This window comes from Mercenaria mercenaria, chromosome 18 (genome assembly GCF_021730395.1).
Source record: "Mercenaria mercenaria strain notata chromosome 18, MADL_Memer_1, whole genome shotgun sequence".
NCBI lineage: Eukaryota > Metazoa > Mollusca > Bivalvia > Venerida > Veneridae > Mercenaria > Mercenaria mercenaria.
This window is the reverse complement of record NC_069378.1, coordinates 39,030,711-39,047,322: the sequence shown is the minus strand read 5'-3', so window position 1 is coordinate 39,047,322 and position 16,612 is coordinate 39,030,711. Positions and strand designations below refer to the sequence as shown.

Sequence of the window (16,612 nt, the reverse complement as noted above, 5' to 3'; positions counted from 1 at the left end):
ATTGGTCAGAATTTTTATCTTGATAATACCTAGGTCAAGTTCAAAACTAAGTCACTATGTCAAATAATAGAAAAAAACGATGTCATACTCAAAACTGGGTCATGTGGGAAGAGGTGAGCCATTCAGGACCATCATGGTCCTCTTGTTTTTTTGTTGTTGTTGGGTTTAACATTGCACCAACACAATTATAGGTCATATGGCGACTTTCCAGCTTTGATGGTGGAGGAAGACTGCAAATGCCCCTCCATGCATTATTTCATCACGAGCGGGCACCTGGGTAGAACCACCGACCTTCCGCAAGCCAGCTGAATGGCTTCCTCGCATGAAGAATTCAACGCCCCCGTGAGGCTCAAACCCACATCGATGAGGGGCAAGTGATTTAAAGTTGGCGACCTTAACTCTTCGGTGGTGGAGGCCCCTGTGACAGACCGAGTTTGATGATCAAGCAGTTCATGAGAAGAAGTACTTAAAGGAATTTCTATTTCTAACTCTAGAGCCCCAAAAGAGGCCAAGTGTCTCCAACTGAACAAATTTGTTAAAGCACCTTAGAGCTGCTACAAATCGAGTTTGATGAAGATTCATCAAGGGGTTCATGAGAAGAAGTATTCTAAATGTTTTTCTAATTCAAGCTCTACATGCCCCTTAATGGGGCTAAGTGCCACACCCTTTGAATGAAATTGGGAGTGGACCTTGTAATAATGCTACAGGCCAAGTTTGATGAAGATATCAGGTGATTCATGAGAAGTCTTTTAAAGGTATTTCTGTTTCTAGCTCTAGTCCCCCAATCCAACAAATTTGAGAAAGGACCTTAAAATGATCGTCTTGATCAGGTTTGATGAAGATCCATTAAGCAAATCATGGAAAGATGTTATTTAAAAGTATTTCTGTTTTTAATCTAGCAGCCCCTAAAAGCGGCCAAGTGCCTCCAAACGGAACAATGTTAGTGAAAGACCTTCTAATGATGCTATAAATCAAGTTTGATGATTGAAGATCCATCAAGTGGTTCATAAAGAGTCATTTAAAGCCATTTCTAATTTTAGCTCTGGTAGCCCCTTTAAGGAGCCAATCATCCCAATTTGAACAAAATTGGGAGAGGACCTTATTACGATGCTACAAACCATTTTTGATGAAGATCCATCCAGCAGTTCATGTGAAGAAATCTTTTAAAGGTTTTTCTATTTTTAGTTCTAGTGGCCCCAAAAAGTGGCCAAGTGACCCAATTTGAATAAACTTCGGAGAGATTGCTACAGACCAAGTTTGATGAAGATCCATCCAGCATTACAGGAGACGTCCTTTAAAGGTTTTTCATTTTTTTTAGCTCTGGTAAAATGTTGACACAGGACTGCAGACACCGGACCAGCCACCAATAACAAGCAAATTCGATGAATTGGTATCCCCCAACGAAAGGGCTTGTGATGAGGAATGGCCAAAAAATATATCCGGCAAGAAGTTAAAGATGTTACTAAGAAGCAAATAATTTCATTAGTCAAAATCATTTTAACAGAATATGAATTTTTTTTTTTCGTGGGGTTGTGGGGGGGAGGGGCAGTGGGGGTGACCAGGTGAGGGTACAAAATTTCACATGTTATTTATATTGATGGAAAATTAAAAATGATTAAAAAAAATGGGTGGGGGATGGAGATTCATGATTGGGATGGTGGGCAAGACTGAGTGGAGAGTCAGGTGGGGGAACGGTACAACTTTGGTTCATATTTATTTCAAGTTTCATGAAATTCTACCAGCTTATTACTGAGAAATGGCTTCAGACGTGGATTTTTCATTAAATCAAGGGCAATAACTCTAAGGGAAATTGACCAATCCAAAAAAAAACTTGACGGACATCATCACAGTATGTTGGTGCATGTTTATTTCATGTTTATTTATGAAATTCTACCTGATAGTTACTGAGAAATGGCTGTGGACGGACATTTTTGGGCATTTTTCATTAAATCAAGGGCAACAAGAAATGCGGCAATGGGACGAAACCAGGTTTTCAACACTTTTCATAAGAATAAACAAGAGTGCCAGAATGTCACAATATACGCCCGTGACAGCAAATTTCTTTACTCTAGCACCTGTATTTGCAGATTAGTTCTTTTGTTTTTCTAAGTCCAAAAAAAACTCCTTACCAGGTAGAGATAGAAAGTAACAACTATGTTGTACCACAGAAAAGTGGTCTTGGTTTTTCCCTACGGTCAATTATAAAAAAGTTACAATATAAGTTATTTATAGTAACAACTAAGGGAAGTTAATCTTAAAAAAAAAAAATACAAAAAAAAAAAAAAATTGTAAGTCCACACAGAAATCCTTACCAGGTAGAGATTGGTCAAAATACACCTCAAAATTGGATGTAGCATGCATGTTGTACTACAGAAAAGTGGTCTCGATTTTTCCCTACGTCTAGTAATGAAAAAGTTACAATATAAGCTATTTATAGTAACAACAAAGGGAAGTAATTCTAAAGAAGGGAACTGCACAAGACACTTCGTCTCATGATGGTGTATAATTGTGCCAAGTTACATCAAAATCCCTCTATGCATGAAGAAGATATGCTCCGGACAAAGTTTTCATTCTTGTATCCTTTGACCTCTAAGTGTGACCTTGACCTTAGACCTAGGGACCTGGTTCTTGCGCATGACACTCCGTCTCATGATGGTGAACAATTGTGCCAACTTTCATCAAAATCCCTCCATACCTGTAGAAGATATGCTAACCCTAACCCTATTTTTAGTAACAATGACCTTGACCTTGATCCCAGAAACCCCAAAATCAATCCCAGCCTTTGTCTTGATATAAGCTACATACATACCAAGTTTTATTCAAATATCTTTACCGAAACAAAAGTTATTGACCGGAAACCCTTTTTCTATTTTAAGTAACAGTAACCTTGACCCCAGAAACCCCAAAATCAATCCCAGCCTTTGTCTTGATATAAGCTACATACATACCAAGTTTTATCCAAATATCTTTACCGAAACAAAAGTTATTGACCGGAAACACCAGTTTGATGCAGCCGCCGCCCGCCCGACCGACCGACATCTACCCCAATCTAATAATAACTAAGGGAAATTGACCAATAAAAAAAAAAATTGACGGGCATCATAGCAGTATGTTGGTTCATGTTTATTTCAAGTTTCATGAAATTCTACCAGCTAGTTACTGAAAAATGGCTGTGGACGGACATTTTTGGGCATTTTTCATTAAATCAAGGGCAATAACTAAGGGAAATTGACCAATAAAAAAAAAAATTGACGGGCATCATCGCAGTATGTTGGTTCATGTTTATTTCAAGTTTCATGAAATTCTACCAGCTAGTTACTGAGAAATGGCTGCGGATGGACAAACTGATGGACGGACAACACCATTTCAATACCCGCCTCCCGATTTCATTGGCGGGGATAATAATAGCTCACCCTGAACAAACTAAAAATTTAACAATATCAACAATACTGTTTGAATATTTTCTCTTCTGAAACCCTGTAGACAGATTTCAAAATAGTTTCTGGTTATCAAGAGGACCTTTGATTGCTCACAAGAGTTTTACAACTCAAACAGGTTGTCATGTCTGCCAAATTACCTGGAAAGCTGGCCTTCTGAAGTTTCAAAGCACATGTATCCTGTAACAAGCATTTGAGGAAACTAGCCTGGCTGGACAGCTAACTGAACAATTTTTCTGTTGGGCCACCAAAGGAAATACTTGTGAAATTATTCTGAAATAGCACTTAGTTTCCATACATTATTAATTATAAATACCACTGAAGTGAACATACCCTCTCACTGCTGGGTTTTTGACATCTACATAATTGTACAATCTTAGGTGACAGTCATCTTGGAAACATTTGTATAGAATTATTTTTAATTCAGGCCCTGTTTTTTTAATAAGGTGATATTTTAGTTTTGAAGAGAAGTGTTGCCACTATATGTAATACTTTGAATAACTTTAAATCTGCAGGCCTATTTGCAAAGTAATTTGGAAGAATTTTTTCCCTCTACCAAAACTGTTTCAAGCCATGCATCTTCGTTCATTAAAGAATGTGGCTCTAAGTGGTGTTGGTTTCCTTTCCTAACATAGAATACTTAAGTAATCTTTAGAACCTGACAAATTTTCCCTTGCTTAACCCTCTACGTAAATTGTTGAAACCCTCTTTATTATCTAGAAACATGGCAAGGATTGGTCTTGCTTTCCTTATATATGGCTATTAAAAGTTATTTGTTAGAAATAGTTCTTGGGTGTCTCTAACAAAATTGTTACAGCATAAAAGTCTTCTTCAGGTGAGTTTTTAGAATTGTTTGATGCATGTTGTCTGTCGGGCCTGTCTTCTACAATTTCGTTAAAGAACATTTCTCCCCACAAAGAACTATGATAATTTCCGTAACTCCAAAGTAACCTGCCTCCAGTGGTTTGCTTTCAGATTGTCATACACACTTTGCCTATAACCTCTTCCTTAAACTAGGGGAGACTATAGCCTCTAAATCTCCAAACTCAGTATATAAAGGATGACAGTTTTCATCTTTATTTCTCACTAAATGTAATTTACATAATGGAATATTACAACAAAGAAAATGCTTCTATAAAAACCTCTTGTATAAAGTTCTGTGTTTAACCTTTCAAAAACGTTCTAACAACCTTATGCTAGCAGTTCCACTGTATAAAGTAATTTCATCTGTATGTAAAGTTTGTAAACAATTAAAATATTCCAAGAGTCAAAGTAGTGTTGAAGTAATTTTAAGTTTATTTCACATATCACGTCTTGCACTCCTGATCTTGTACATGCTGAAACAAAAAAAGATAAATAACATTAAATTTTTTAATTTTACCATAGATCACTAATAACACATAATTGATAATAAACATTTTGAATTAAGTTGAACAAATAAGATAGAATTATGTAAATGTTTCAACAGAATAAAAGATTCTACAAAACAGATTTCAGACATATTGAAGTTTAGCATTCTAAAATGGGCAATAGGAAAACTAAGTGCAATTCATAACTAAGAGCATATTTTTCTGACTAGTATTCACATGTAAGATGTTACAATTCATTTAAATTAATTAAAAAAAAGAACTACAAAAATTGAATAAAACTAAAATTAAGTCCATAGGACACAGAATGATGTCCCCCACATATTGCGCCATTCTATAAATAGCAAAGTTTTTAGTAGAGACCATGCTCAAAATGTTTGAAGCAAATTGTATTCAGTGCATCTCAGCAAGTCTGAAGTGTATGAGGAGTTGAAAACACAAAATTTCTTTACTATGGCCTATTTTGTGAAATTAAACAAGAAATGTGTCACAGACATGGATCCCCCCGCAACATGAGAAAGGTCACAGGCATGGTACTGCTCACAAACAAAAAGAAGGACCCTTGGCCAAGGGAAATTAATCTTAAACAAAAAAAAAAACAAATTGTAAGTCCACAAAAAAAATCCTAACCAGGTAGAGACAGGTCAAAAAACATCTCAAAATTAGATGTAACATGCATGTTGTACTACAGAAAAGTAGTCTTGATTTTTCCCTACGACCAGTAATAAAAAAAGTTACAATATAAGCTATTTATAGTAACAACAAAGGGAAGTAATTCTAAACTAGGGATCTGGTTCTTGCGCATGACATTCTGTCTCATGATGGTGTACAATTGAGCCAACTTACATAACAAGAGCTGTCGGACCTGTGGATTACATGTCTGATCATGACATTTAACAAGTATGTGAAGTTTCAATCCATTCCCATTAGTGGATACTGAGATACCAGCTTACATACAAAAACTTAACCAGAAAATGCTAAGTGGAAATAGGGGCATAATTTTGAAAGAAAACACAAAGTAGAGTTATGGGACCTGCTTAGTGCACGTCAGATCATGACAGTGAACAAGTGTGTGAAGTTTCAATCCATTCCCATTAGTGAGTACCGAGATACCAGCTTACATATAAAACCTTAAAAAAAAATTTAAGACGAAAAAGGGGCATAATTTTGTAAAAAAGCAAAATAGTTATGGAACCTGTGCAATGTAAGTCAGTTTATCACAGTGAATAAGTGTGTGAAGTTTCAATCCATTCCCACAAGTGGTTACTGAGATACCAGCTTACATACAAAAACTTAACCAAATCGGGACGCCGACGCACAGGCGAGTCCAATAGCTCTACTATTCTTTGAATAGTCAAGCTAAAAATCTCTCCATGCATGAAGAAGAAATGCTCAGGACAAAGTTTTTCTTGTATGTGACCTTTGGCCTCTTAAGTGTAACCTTGACTTTAGATCATTTGTGTCAAATTATTTTGAAATCGGACCATGCATGTCAAAGTTATGGACCAGACACAAAGACCACCCTTTCCCGAATATACAAACAAACACACACATGGACATGGGTAACACTATATGCCCCCCCCCCCCACCATTTTATGGTGGGGACATAAAAAGGGCTATTATTTTAGAAAAAATAACCACAGAAAAAAGTTTATTATTTATGATCATCTTCACATCAAGGTCCTTCATCTGTGGAACTTTCAAGCATATCGATAGGATCCTTTCAATAGTCTTTGATTACAGCAAAACTATCAAAGGGCCATAACTGCAGTAAAAATAGTCACAACAAAAATTCCTTCCTTTATGTTACTTTATGGTCGACTGCATATCAAGCTTGTTCATCTGCAGTGTGAAGCAAATCAGGCAAATAGTGTGGGAGGTGTTGGACACACAAGACTTTTCTTTATATTCTAAATAGCAAAACTATCAAGGGCCATAACTGCAGTAAAAATAGTCACAGTAAAAGTTTCTTCCTGTCCACCTTGTCAGGACAACACATCTTACCTGTCCACCCCGTCAGGACAACACATCTTACCTGTCCACTCTGTCAGGACAACACATCTTACCTGTCCACTCAGTCAGGACAACACATCTTACCTGTCCACTCAGTCAGGACAACACATCTTACCTGTCCACTCTGTCAGGACAACACATTTTACCTGTCCGCCCTGTCAGGACAACACATCTTACCTGTCCGCCCTGTCAGGACAACACATCTTACCTGTCCACTCAGTCAGGACAACACATCTTACCTGTCCACTCTGTCAGGACAACACATCTTACCTGTCCGCCCTGTCAGGACAACACATCTTACCTGTCCGCTCTGTCAGGACAACACATCTTACCTGTCCGCTCTGTCAGGACTTATTTGCAGCTTCCATGTATTGTTTTGCTAACTCAGGGTTGTCTTTCACCCATTTTTCTGATGTGTTTTTTTCCAGCCAGTCTGAACTTGAAATTTGTTGCTTTAATGTTGCAAACAAGTCTTCTAGATTGTCAGACTTCCCTGAAATTAAGTTCAATAAAAAATCTATAGGACCTTGACCTTTTTATGCCCCCCTTTGAAAAAGGAGGGGTATATTGTTTTGCAGATGTCGGTAGGTCGGTTGGTCTGTCGGTCGGTCGGAATGTAGACCCATCCGTTTCCGGATGATAACTACAGAACGCTTGAGCCTAGGATCATAAAAGTTGATAGGGAGGTTGATCATCACCAGCAGATGACCCCTATTGATTTTGAGGTCTGTATGTCAAAGGTCAAGGTCACAGTGACCCTGAATAATAGAACAGTTTCCAGATGATAACTCAAGAACACTTGGGCCTAGGATCATGAAAGTTGATAGGGCGGTTGTTAATGACCAGCAGATGACCCCTATTGATTTTGAGGTCAGTCTGTTAAAGGTCAATGTCACAGTGACCCTGAACAGTAAAACAGTTTCCGGATGATAACTCAAGAACGCTAAGGCCTAGGGTCACGAAAGTTGATAGAGAGGTTGGTCATGACCAGCAGGTGACCCCTATTGATTTTGAGGTCAGTACATCAAAGGTCAAGGTCACAGTGACCAGGAACAGTAAAATGGTTTCCAGGCAATAACTCAAAAACGCTTGGGCTTAGTGTCAGGAAAATTGATAGTTAGGTTGGCCATGACCAGCAGATGACCCCTATTTATCTTGAGGTCATTAGGTCAAAGGTCAAGGTCACATTGGCCAGGAACAGTTAAATGGTTTTTGACTATGTCCAAAACCATAGGGCCTAGGGCTTTGATATTTGATATGTAGCAAAATCTAGTGGTCCTCTACCAAGATTGTTCAGATTATTTCCCTGGGGTCAAATATGGCCCCACCCCTAGGGTCACATGGTTTATATAGACTTATATAGGAAAAAACTTCTTGTCCAAAACCACAGGGCCTAGGGCTTTGATATTTTGTATATGACATCATCTAGTGATCCTCTACTAAGAGTATTCAAATTATTCCCCTAGGGTCAAATATGGCTCCGCCCTGGGGGTCACATGGGTTACATATACTTATATAGGGAAAAACTTTGAAAATCTTCTTATCCAAACCACAAAGTCTATGGCTTTGGTATTTTGTAATGTAGCATCATTTAGTGGTTCTCTACCAAGTTTGTTCAAGTTATCCCTCTCGGGTCAAATATGGCCCTGCCTCAGAAGTCAAATGGTTCATATAGACTTATATAGGGAAAAACTTAGAATCTTCATGTCCATAACTTACATCATTGAAATTTGGACCACATATATAGTTTTGAGTGGCAAGATGAACCTTGACATGAGTTGACCTTGATCTTGACCTAGTGACCTACTTTCACATTTCTGTACCTACAGTCTTCCAATTTGGACCACATGCATAGGTTTGTGTACTGAAAAAAACTTTGACCTTGTTATTGACCTAGTGACGTACTTTCACATTTTTGAAGGGACAGGCTTCAAATTTGGACCAGATGCGTAGCTTTTTGTTCCAAATTAAAATTTGACCTTGATTTTGACCTAGTGACCTACTTTCACATTTCTCAAGCTACAGCCTTCAAATTTGAACCACAAGCATAGTTTTGTGTACAGAAATGAACTTTGATCTTGAGATTGACCTAGTGACCTACTTCCACATTTTTGAAGGTACAGGCTTCAAATTTGGACTGCATGCATATTTTTGTGTTCTGAATTGAAATTTTCCATTGATTTTTATCTATTACCTACTTTCACATTTCTCAAGCTACAGCCTCCAAATTTGAAGCACATGCATAGTTCTGTCTACCGAAATGAACTTTACCTTGAAATTGATCTAGTGACCTGCTTTCGCATTTCTCAAGTCAAATTTGGACCACATACACATTGTTTTGTACCTAAATGAAATTTGACCTTGATTTTGACCTTGAGCTAGTCTTGAAATTTGGAACAAGAATGATAGAACTTTTGTTTACAGTGAGCATATAATTTCTGTTCCTTGTGCAATTACTGAATGCATCAAGGGGGGCATTTCGTGTTCGACGAGCTCTTGTTCAACTTGCATCAGACTAAAATGGTGAATCAAGCTGGAGAAGAATTCATTTGAAAGTTTTGTTATTTTTAGCTCTATTGACCCCTAAGTGCAGTCAGGCAGAACCATTTGCACATGACCCAGTTTCGAACTTGGCCTAGGAATCATCAAGATAAACATTCTTTCATGAGGATAGGGTCATAAATATGGCCTCTCAAGTGTTAACAAGTTTTTCCTTTAATTTGAGCAGGTGACCTAGTATCTGACCCCATATGACCCAGTTCGGAAATTTGCATAGGAATCATCAAGATAAACATTCTGCCAAGTTTCGTGAAGATAGGGTCATAAATGTGGCCTCTAGAGTGTTAACAGGCTTTTCCTTTGATCTAACCTGGTGACCTAGGTTTTGATCCAACATGACCAAGTTTCGAACTTGAGATCATCAAGATAAACATTCTGTGCAAGTTTGTATCAAATCAAAGCATAAATGAAACCTTGGTTGAAAGGGCCTGAACAGAGGTAATTTTGCCCCTTTCAGGGGTAATAACTCTAGAACCAATGATGGAATCTAGCCAGTTTTCTAAAGGAACCGAGATCTTATTGTGACTTAAGTTGTGTGTAAATGTGGTTAAAATCTAATGTAAAATGTCACTTACATCTTGTTCACAAGGTAAACATGAACAAATTTTGGCTCTTTCAGGGGTCAATCAGGGGCCGTAACCACGGAACATATGATTGGATCTGACAGATTCATCATGAAATCCAAGATCTATTGTTAAAGATATATTGCAAGTTTGTATCAAATCAAATAATAAATGTAGTCTCTATATGGCTGCAAAAGCCAAAATAGCAAATATTGGCCCTAAAGGACCATGACTGTGGAGCCCATGATTGGATCTGGCCAGTTTCCAAAAGGAACCGAGATACTATGCCAATACAAGTTGTGTGCAAGTTTGATTAAAATAAATTGCAAAATGTGGTCTCTATCGTGTTCACAAGAAATTGTGGACCGACGACGACAGATGACGGTTGATCACAAAAGCTCACCTTGTCGCTATGTGAAAGGTGAGCTAACAAGAGCTGTCACAGGAGATAGCGCGCTCGACTATTTCAATGCTGGATAGTGAAAATGGGCACATCTGCGGAAGCTGGAGCAGTCACTGGAGTGTTTAATGACTCCAATGTGGATGAAGGTATTGGACAATAGTTTATGTTTGTGTCAAAAGATTTTCAAATATCTATTTAAATAGAACTAGTTTGGTTCTGATATTTTCCTGACTTTTAGCATGCTACTGGCATGCTAATAAGGTACAATTTAAATAAATATCAATTTATACTAGCCACCCATTTGCATAAAATTTGGAGAGGACCTAATGATGGTACAGACAAGTTTGATGAAAATGCATCCAGTGTTTCATGAGAAGAAGTTGTTTAAAGGTATTTCAGTTTTTAGCTTTAGTGGCCGCTGAAAGGGGGCTGTAGCCCCCATATAAATAAATTTGCGACCGAATCTTACGATGCTTCAGACCAATTTTGATGAAGATTCATCAAACAGTTCTTGAGAAGAAGTTGTTCAAAGGTAAGACATTGTGGACAATGGATGGATGAATGATATACAATAGACATCCATCATTCCTTAAAGCTCACTATGAGCATTTCATGTTGGCTTAGCATGAAAAGGAGCATAATTTCATCAAAGTTATTGGACTTCTGTTATTCCGTTGGAAATGAAAAGGAAGTGTAAACTTTTATTTAGTTGTCAAGAGTAGTTCTTAAGATACTAACTGGCTTGAAATTGCAGTGTATTGTTGAAAATTCTATTGTCCTGACCCATGATTGCAAAATCTGTTATATAAAATTTATAAATAACATACAAAAGTGAATTCCATCGGGAAAAATGAACTTCTACATGCTCATGGCCTGCGTAAAATTTTGTACAGAACGTATTTGCAAGACTTTGAAATTTGACAAGAAATTTGTTATTTATTTTGTAATTTGACAGGACTAGTTTCACATGTCATGGGTCTTTGAACTATGTTGTGTTGTTTGTAAATAAAACTGCATTTTTTTTGTATTTATTGTTTATATAAATCTGTGTTGACAGTGTTTTTATGCTCCACTTAAAATATAATTAACACTCTTCTATTACTTGTAAACAAAGTTGACTTTCATGACCTCGTTATGTTGGTACGTTATGTTGGTACGTTAGTTATCAAAATTAAAAAAATAAAACTATTGTCATACATTACTCTATGCATGAAATCAGTAACATAAAATAGCAATCACCGCTGAAAATTTCACACTGTAAAATACTTATGCAAATGAGTAAACACATTGCTAAAAACACTGAAATTTTGTGTCTAGCTTACTTTACTTATCAGTCATTCTGATAAATATTACTGTATTATAATTGTAATTTTCTGTGTAATGTTTTGTGCCATGTTAAGTGACTGTAAAAAGCTCACAAACTGACATCAGTTATTTTCCTTGTTATTCCCAAGGAGACAGTAGTCATATGTTGAAAGATCCTGATTTTCTCCAAAAAGGGAAATGGTGGTCTAGCAGTTAAGGTGTCCGCCACTCAATCCATGGGGTCTTGGGTTCTATCTCCACTGGGATCACAACCATACTTTTTCATGACACCAGTACTGCTTTTTCCATGAAGCGGACTTGAGAGTGGTTCAAATAAGCTTGAAGTTTTTGCCATAACTGAGCTAAAATAAATTAGTATAAACTAATTTTCTCCAAGAATACTGCTTTTCAGTTTTTAAATAAACCATCCTTCATTTATTTTTATAAACCTACCTGAGGTATGGTGACTTGAAGATGCACCATCATTATCGCTTAACTGTTTCTCCTTGTCTGATCCACTCAATTCTGAAAAGACAGAATTAAGAAATTTTTGTCCCAAAACTTATCTGCACATTTCTACAAAGTAACAAATTTAATCATAAACTAGTAGAAACATAAGTACATGTAATACAAAAATAATTTACCAGTATCTTCAAATAATATGTAATAATAACTATGTAAACAATAAAAGTGCAAGTTTATACTGACTCCTTCTTACATACTTATAATACTGTCCACATACTTCTCCACAAAATATGATTGGACATATTACAAGCTGTCAAACACCTTTTCTTCAACAAGAAGCTGCATTTGAGCTGAAGTCACTCACTAAACCTTGACCTTTTGACATTACTGATGACCAAGCTGGTTAATATCTACCAAGCATGAATAAGATTTAGTTTTAACAGTAGTTTCCTACCAAGTTTGGAGAACGTCCTTCAAGCAGAATATCGGCAAATCTTCAAGGCTTTGTTCCAAACCACCCAAAAACAAGAGTGTTCTGAATTTTAAACAAGAGCACCGCCTTGCGGATGCTGAAGCTCATCTGATTTTTTTTGTGTAATAGAAATATTGTCCTACCCACGATTTTCTAAGTCTAAAAAGGGCCATCATTCTTGCAAAAAGCAGGATAGAATTATGTTTCTTGATGTACAGTGTCCACTTATGATGGTGAAAAACTGTTGCAAGTTTTAAAGCAATAGCTTTGATAGTTTATGAGAAAAGTCGACTTAAACATAATACTCAACCAAGAAAATGATTTTCTAAGTCCAAAAGGGGCAATAATTATTGCAAAAAGCAGGATGGAGTTATGTTGCTTGCTATACAGGGTCAGCTTATGATGGTGAACAAGTGTTGCAAGTTTCAAAGCAATAGCTTTGATAGTTTAAGAGAAAAAGTTGACCTAAACATAAAACTTAACCAAGAAATCTGATATTTTCTAAGTCCAAAAGGGGCCATAAATCTTGCAAAAAGCAGGATGGAGTTATGTTTCTTGCTGTACAGGGTCAGCTTATGATGGTGAACAAGTGTTGCAAGTTTTAAAGCAACAGCTTTGATAGTTTAGGATAAAAGCTGACCTAAACTTAAAACTTAACCAAGAAAACTGATTTTCTAAGTCCAAAAGGGGCAATAATTCTTGCAAAAAGCAAGATGGAGTTATGGTTCTTGATGTACAGGGTCTGCTTATGATGGTGAACAAGTATTCCAAGTTTCAAAGCAATAGCTTTGATAGTTTAGGAGAAAAGTTGACCTAAACATAAAACTTAACCAAGAAATCTGATATTTTCTAAGTACAAAAGGGGCCATAAATCTTGCAAAAAGCAAGATGGAGTTATGTTTCTTGCTATACAGGGTCAGCTTATGATGGTGAACAAGTATTCTAAGTTTCAAAGCAATAGCTTTGATAGTTTAGGAGAAAAGCTGACCTAAACATAAAACTTAACCAGGCAACGCCGACGCAGACGCCGACGCCGACAACCGCTCAAGTGATGACAATAACTCATCATTTTTTTTCAAAAAATCAGATGAGCTAATAATGAATCCTTATATCAAAAATAAGACACCTGATCAGCCACTTTCCGATGGGAGTGAGTCTTTCTGACAAATTATTTTAAACATCTGATTAAGAGAAGATTTTCAAAGTTTCCCATTGTGCCACATAAGGAAAGCTAGAACTGTCCATGGTGCAGATTGAAATATCTAGCTTTCAGGTAACTGTTTTGCGGTAACTAAGCAGAGCCTCTAACCCCTTAAACAGTTACCCTCGAGTAAGATGTTTCCATCTGAACCTTCAACCAGTGAAAGATTCTTATCATCCCCGTACTCCATTTGTAGGGTAACAATGAAGTAAGACTTACGTTTTTGAATTTCATTCCCTTCTTCAGTTTCTGTCTTCTCTGCCATGCTGGTATCTATGCTGGTATCTATGGAATGTTAAATGCCACGAACTATCAAGGTATTAATCTGCAAAACAAAGTAAAAGCAACAAAAGTGCCTAGCCTTACTTTTTATACATTTTGTGTGTTGTGGGGGGGGGGGGGTGTATATAGGAGTGAGTTTGTTGGTTGGTTGGTCGGTCCGTTGGTTTTCATGGTGTTCAGACATGACCTCTGTCCTCATGAAAGGTTTGACAGATTTAAATAACTTTTGGTACATAGGTGAAACATTATAAATACAAAAATGGTTTCCGGATGACAAAAAGTGGCTCTAAAGGTTTTACATCTCTTGGGGACAATGGTATCTTTAAATAGACAATAAAGACAAGGCCGATATTTTGAATACCGGTAAACAGTTTTATTCTGCCTTCACTATCGGAAATAACATAGAAATGCTCAACATGAGACCTGTAGTATGTGATAGTAATGGGGTAGTTAAATTATCAAATAAATTTAACCCACATAAAGCATCAGGTCCAGACGGTATCAATGCCGTATACTTAAGGAGTGTTCTGTTGAACTTGCAGACATAGTGTCTATTATATTTAATCACTTCTTGTGCACAGGTCAAACCAACAGCGACATGCATAATGCCTCAGTAGCTCCAATTTTTAAGAAGGGCGAAAAGTACAACCCTGTCAATTAAAGACCGGTCTCCCTCCCATGTATTTCACCAGTGTAATACTTTAGTGATGGTTCAATAAGATAACGTGGTGACACTAACTTATTTGAGATTATCTCCTGTTGCCATTCTGTGTATTTTACACTTCTTTGGTCAGAGCAATTTCAGCTTCAAAATGTAGTTTCTTTTATAAATTGTATTAGAATCTATATATTTGTAGTTGTTTTAAAACTTATCAACTTTTCTGACTGTTTAACTTGCCACTCGCATGACGTAATGAATGATCAGTCTTGATCGAAGTCATTAACGGAAGAAAGAAAGGGGCAAACTAATGTTTGTGTTACCTGGTAACTGGTTCTGTCCGGCGATTGGTTTAACAGGTCAGAGACATCCCCTGGATTGAGAGACATTCTCTCGATCTAAACATTGTCTCTCGTTCGAAAGTCAAAATGTCTTTCGATCGAAAGACTCAAATTAGCTTAAGCAATGAAAGTCACTGAAAGAGTAATTAAAGCTCTCTTTTTAGAATGCGCAAATTTATTTCAAATACAGAAAATCATCTTTCTTATATCAAATTTTCAAATTCAAAATCATTTCGGGAATTTTGTTTAAGCATTATAATGCTTAAGCAAACTTCTATGGCAATGTGTTTCTTGTAAAGTTTACTTGAAATAACAAATTGCTTCAATGAATAAATAATGCGACTGTAATGAAATGATTGTTTTAATAATGATTTCATGTTTTTTCAACACTTAAGCTAAATACAGTCTTTCGATCGAAAGACATTTTGTCTCTCAAACGAGAGACAGTGTTTAGATCTAGAGACTGTCTCTCAATCCAGGGGAAGTCTCCGACCTGTTTAATGCCAGTAACAAATAACATATAATTTTCAGTATCGATTTGTCATAATCAACGTAAACATACTTAAATCATATATTATACTTACAAGTTACGTAAGTCTTACTCGATGATTTAACTACAGAACCAAAAAAAAATAACTTTTCATAACCAACGCACACAACGATGCAAATGTCGTTGCCTCTTATAAGGGAAGTAACTCTTTTGGAGTGTAAACCCTGGAAAACACGGAAAAATTCCATGAAATCACGGAAAAGATCATAATTAAGGTTAATAGACTCCCATATATGTAAAAATGGAGAATATAACGTATGTTTCTATTAGAAATAGAAGCATTTTGGAAAACCCACAAACACAGGGATGTGTGGAACACTTACCCCTAGTCCAAATAATTGTATTCGTTATATCTTTTTGATGGTCATTATCCCCCTTTAGGTTTACAACGTAAAATACCAAAATATAAAATCGGTCAACACGAGGTCTCATTATTTAGACTAACTTACCCCCAGCCCCATCTTCTACCATATATATGCACTTGTCGATTACCTTCCTTGTCATCGTCGTATGAAAGTGTCTGCGTTGGATATAATGGTGATGAAAAAAATGTTACAGCTGGGGTGGGGTTCAAGTTTTCCACATCCCATGTATTTGCAGAAAACCCGGAAATCATCATCATCTTCATCACGATCATCATTGATCGCGGCCGATGACCGATCATATTGAATAGGACAAGTATATGCGCGCTGGGGGAAATATTTCATGATGGACCTGTGAATTCTTTACTTGTGGGTGAAACAGGTCTCATAAGCGTAAATACGACTAGCTTCTACTGATTATAAAACATACCGTGCGATTTGTTGTGAATTAACTGTTGTTGTACTTTTAGTAGTTCAACCGCCACCCTTGTTTAAGAGCAACATTTAAAAAAACACGTTTTTTCATCCTCAATTAGGTATGAAGGTATTAAATGCATCCGCTACTATTTTCTATATAAAATTAACAACTTATAACATATTTTTATCAAGATTTCTAGCCTTTCACTTCCTGCGA

At 36.7% G+C, this 16,612-nt stretch overlaps 1 protein-coding gene across 2 annotated transcripts; it reads right to left on the bottom strand.

The window, feature by feature from the left end:
• Nucleotides 1–4,498: 4,498 nt before the first annotated feature.
• Nucleotides 4,499–15,779, bottom strand: LOC123539180 (1-aminocyclopropane-1-carboxylate synthase-like protein 1). Of its 2 annotated transcripts, none has more exons than XM_053529448.1 (5): nucleotides 15,651–15,779; nucleotides 14,005–14,110; nucleotides 12,101–12,172; nucleotides 7,119–7,310; nucleotides 4,499–4,774 (listed from the first exon to the last, which is right to left on the bottom strand). In XM_053529448.1, exons 2-4 carry the CDS (start codon nucleotides 14,048–14,050, stop codon nucleotides 7,162–7,164), a joined length of 267 nt encoding a protein of 88 aa, XP_053385423.1. In that variant the 5' UTR covers nucleotides 14,051–14,110; nucleotides 15,651–15,779; the 3' UTR covers nucleotides 4,499–4,774; nucleotides 7,119–7,161. The 2 variants fall into 2 exon arrangements, with proteins under 2 accessions (XP_053385423.1, XP_053385422.1); XM_053529447.1 differs by having other exon boundaries at nucleotides 7,150–7,310.
• Nucleotides 15,780–16,612: the final 833 nt, after the last annotated feature.

Bases quoted from the DNA above. Each gene is read 5' to 3' on its own strand.
- LOC123539180 (XM_053529448.1), bottom strand. From the start codon at position 14,050: ATGGCAGAGAAGACAGAAACTGAAGAAGGGAATGAAATTCAAAAAC. The intron at 12,173-14,004 runs GTAAGTCTTACT...CTGTCTTTTCAG, and splicing joins AGGGAATGAAATTCAAAAAC to AATTGAGTGGATCAGACAAG. The intron at 7,311-12,100 runs GTAGGTTTATAA...ACTTAATTTCAG, and splicing joins TTCAAGTCACCATACCTCAG to GGAAGTCTGACAATCTAGAA.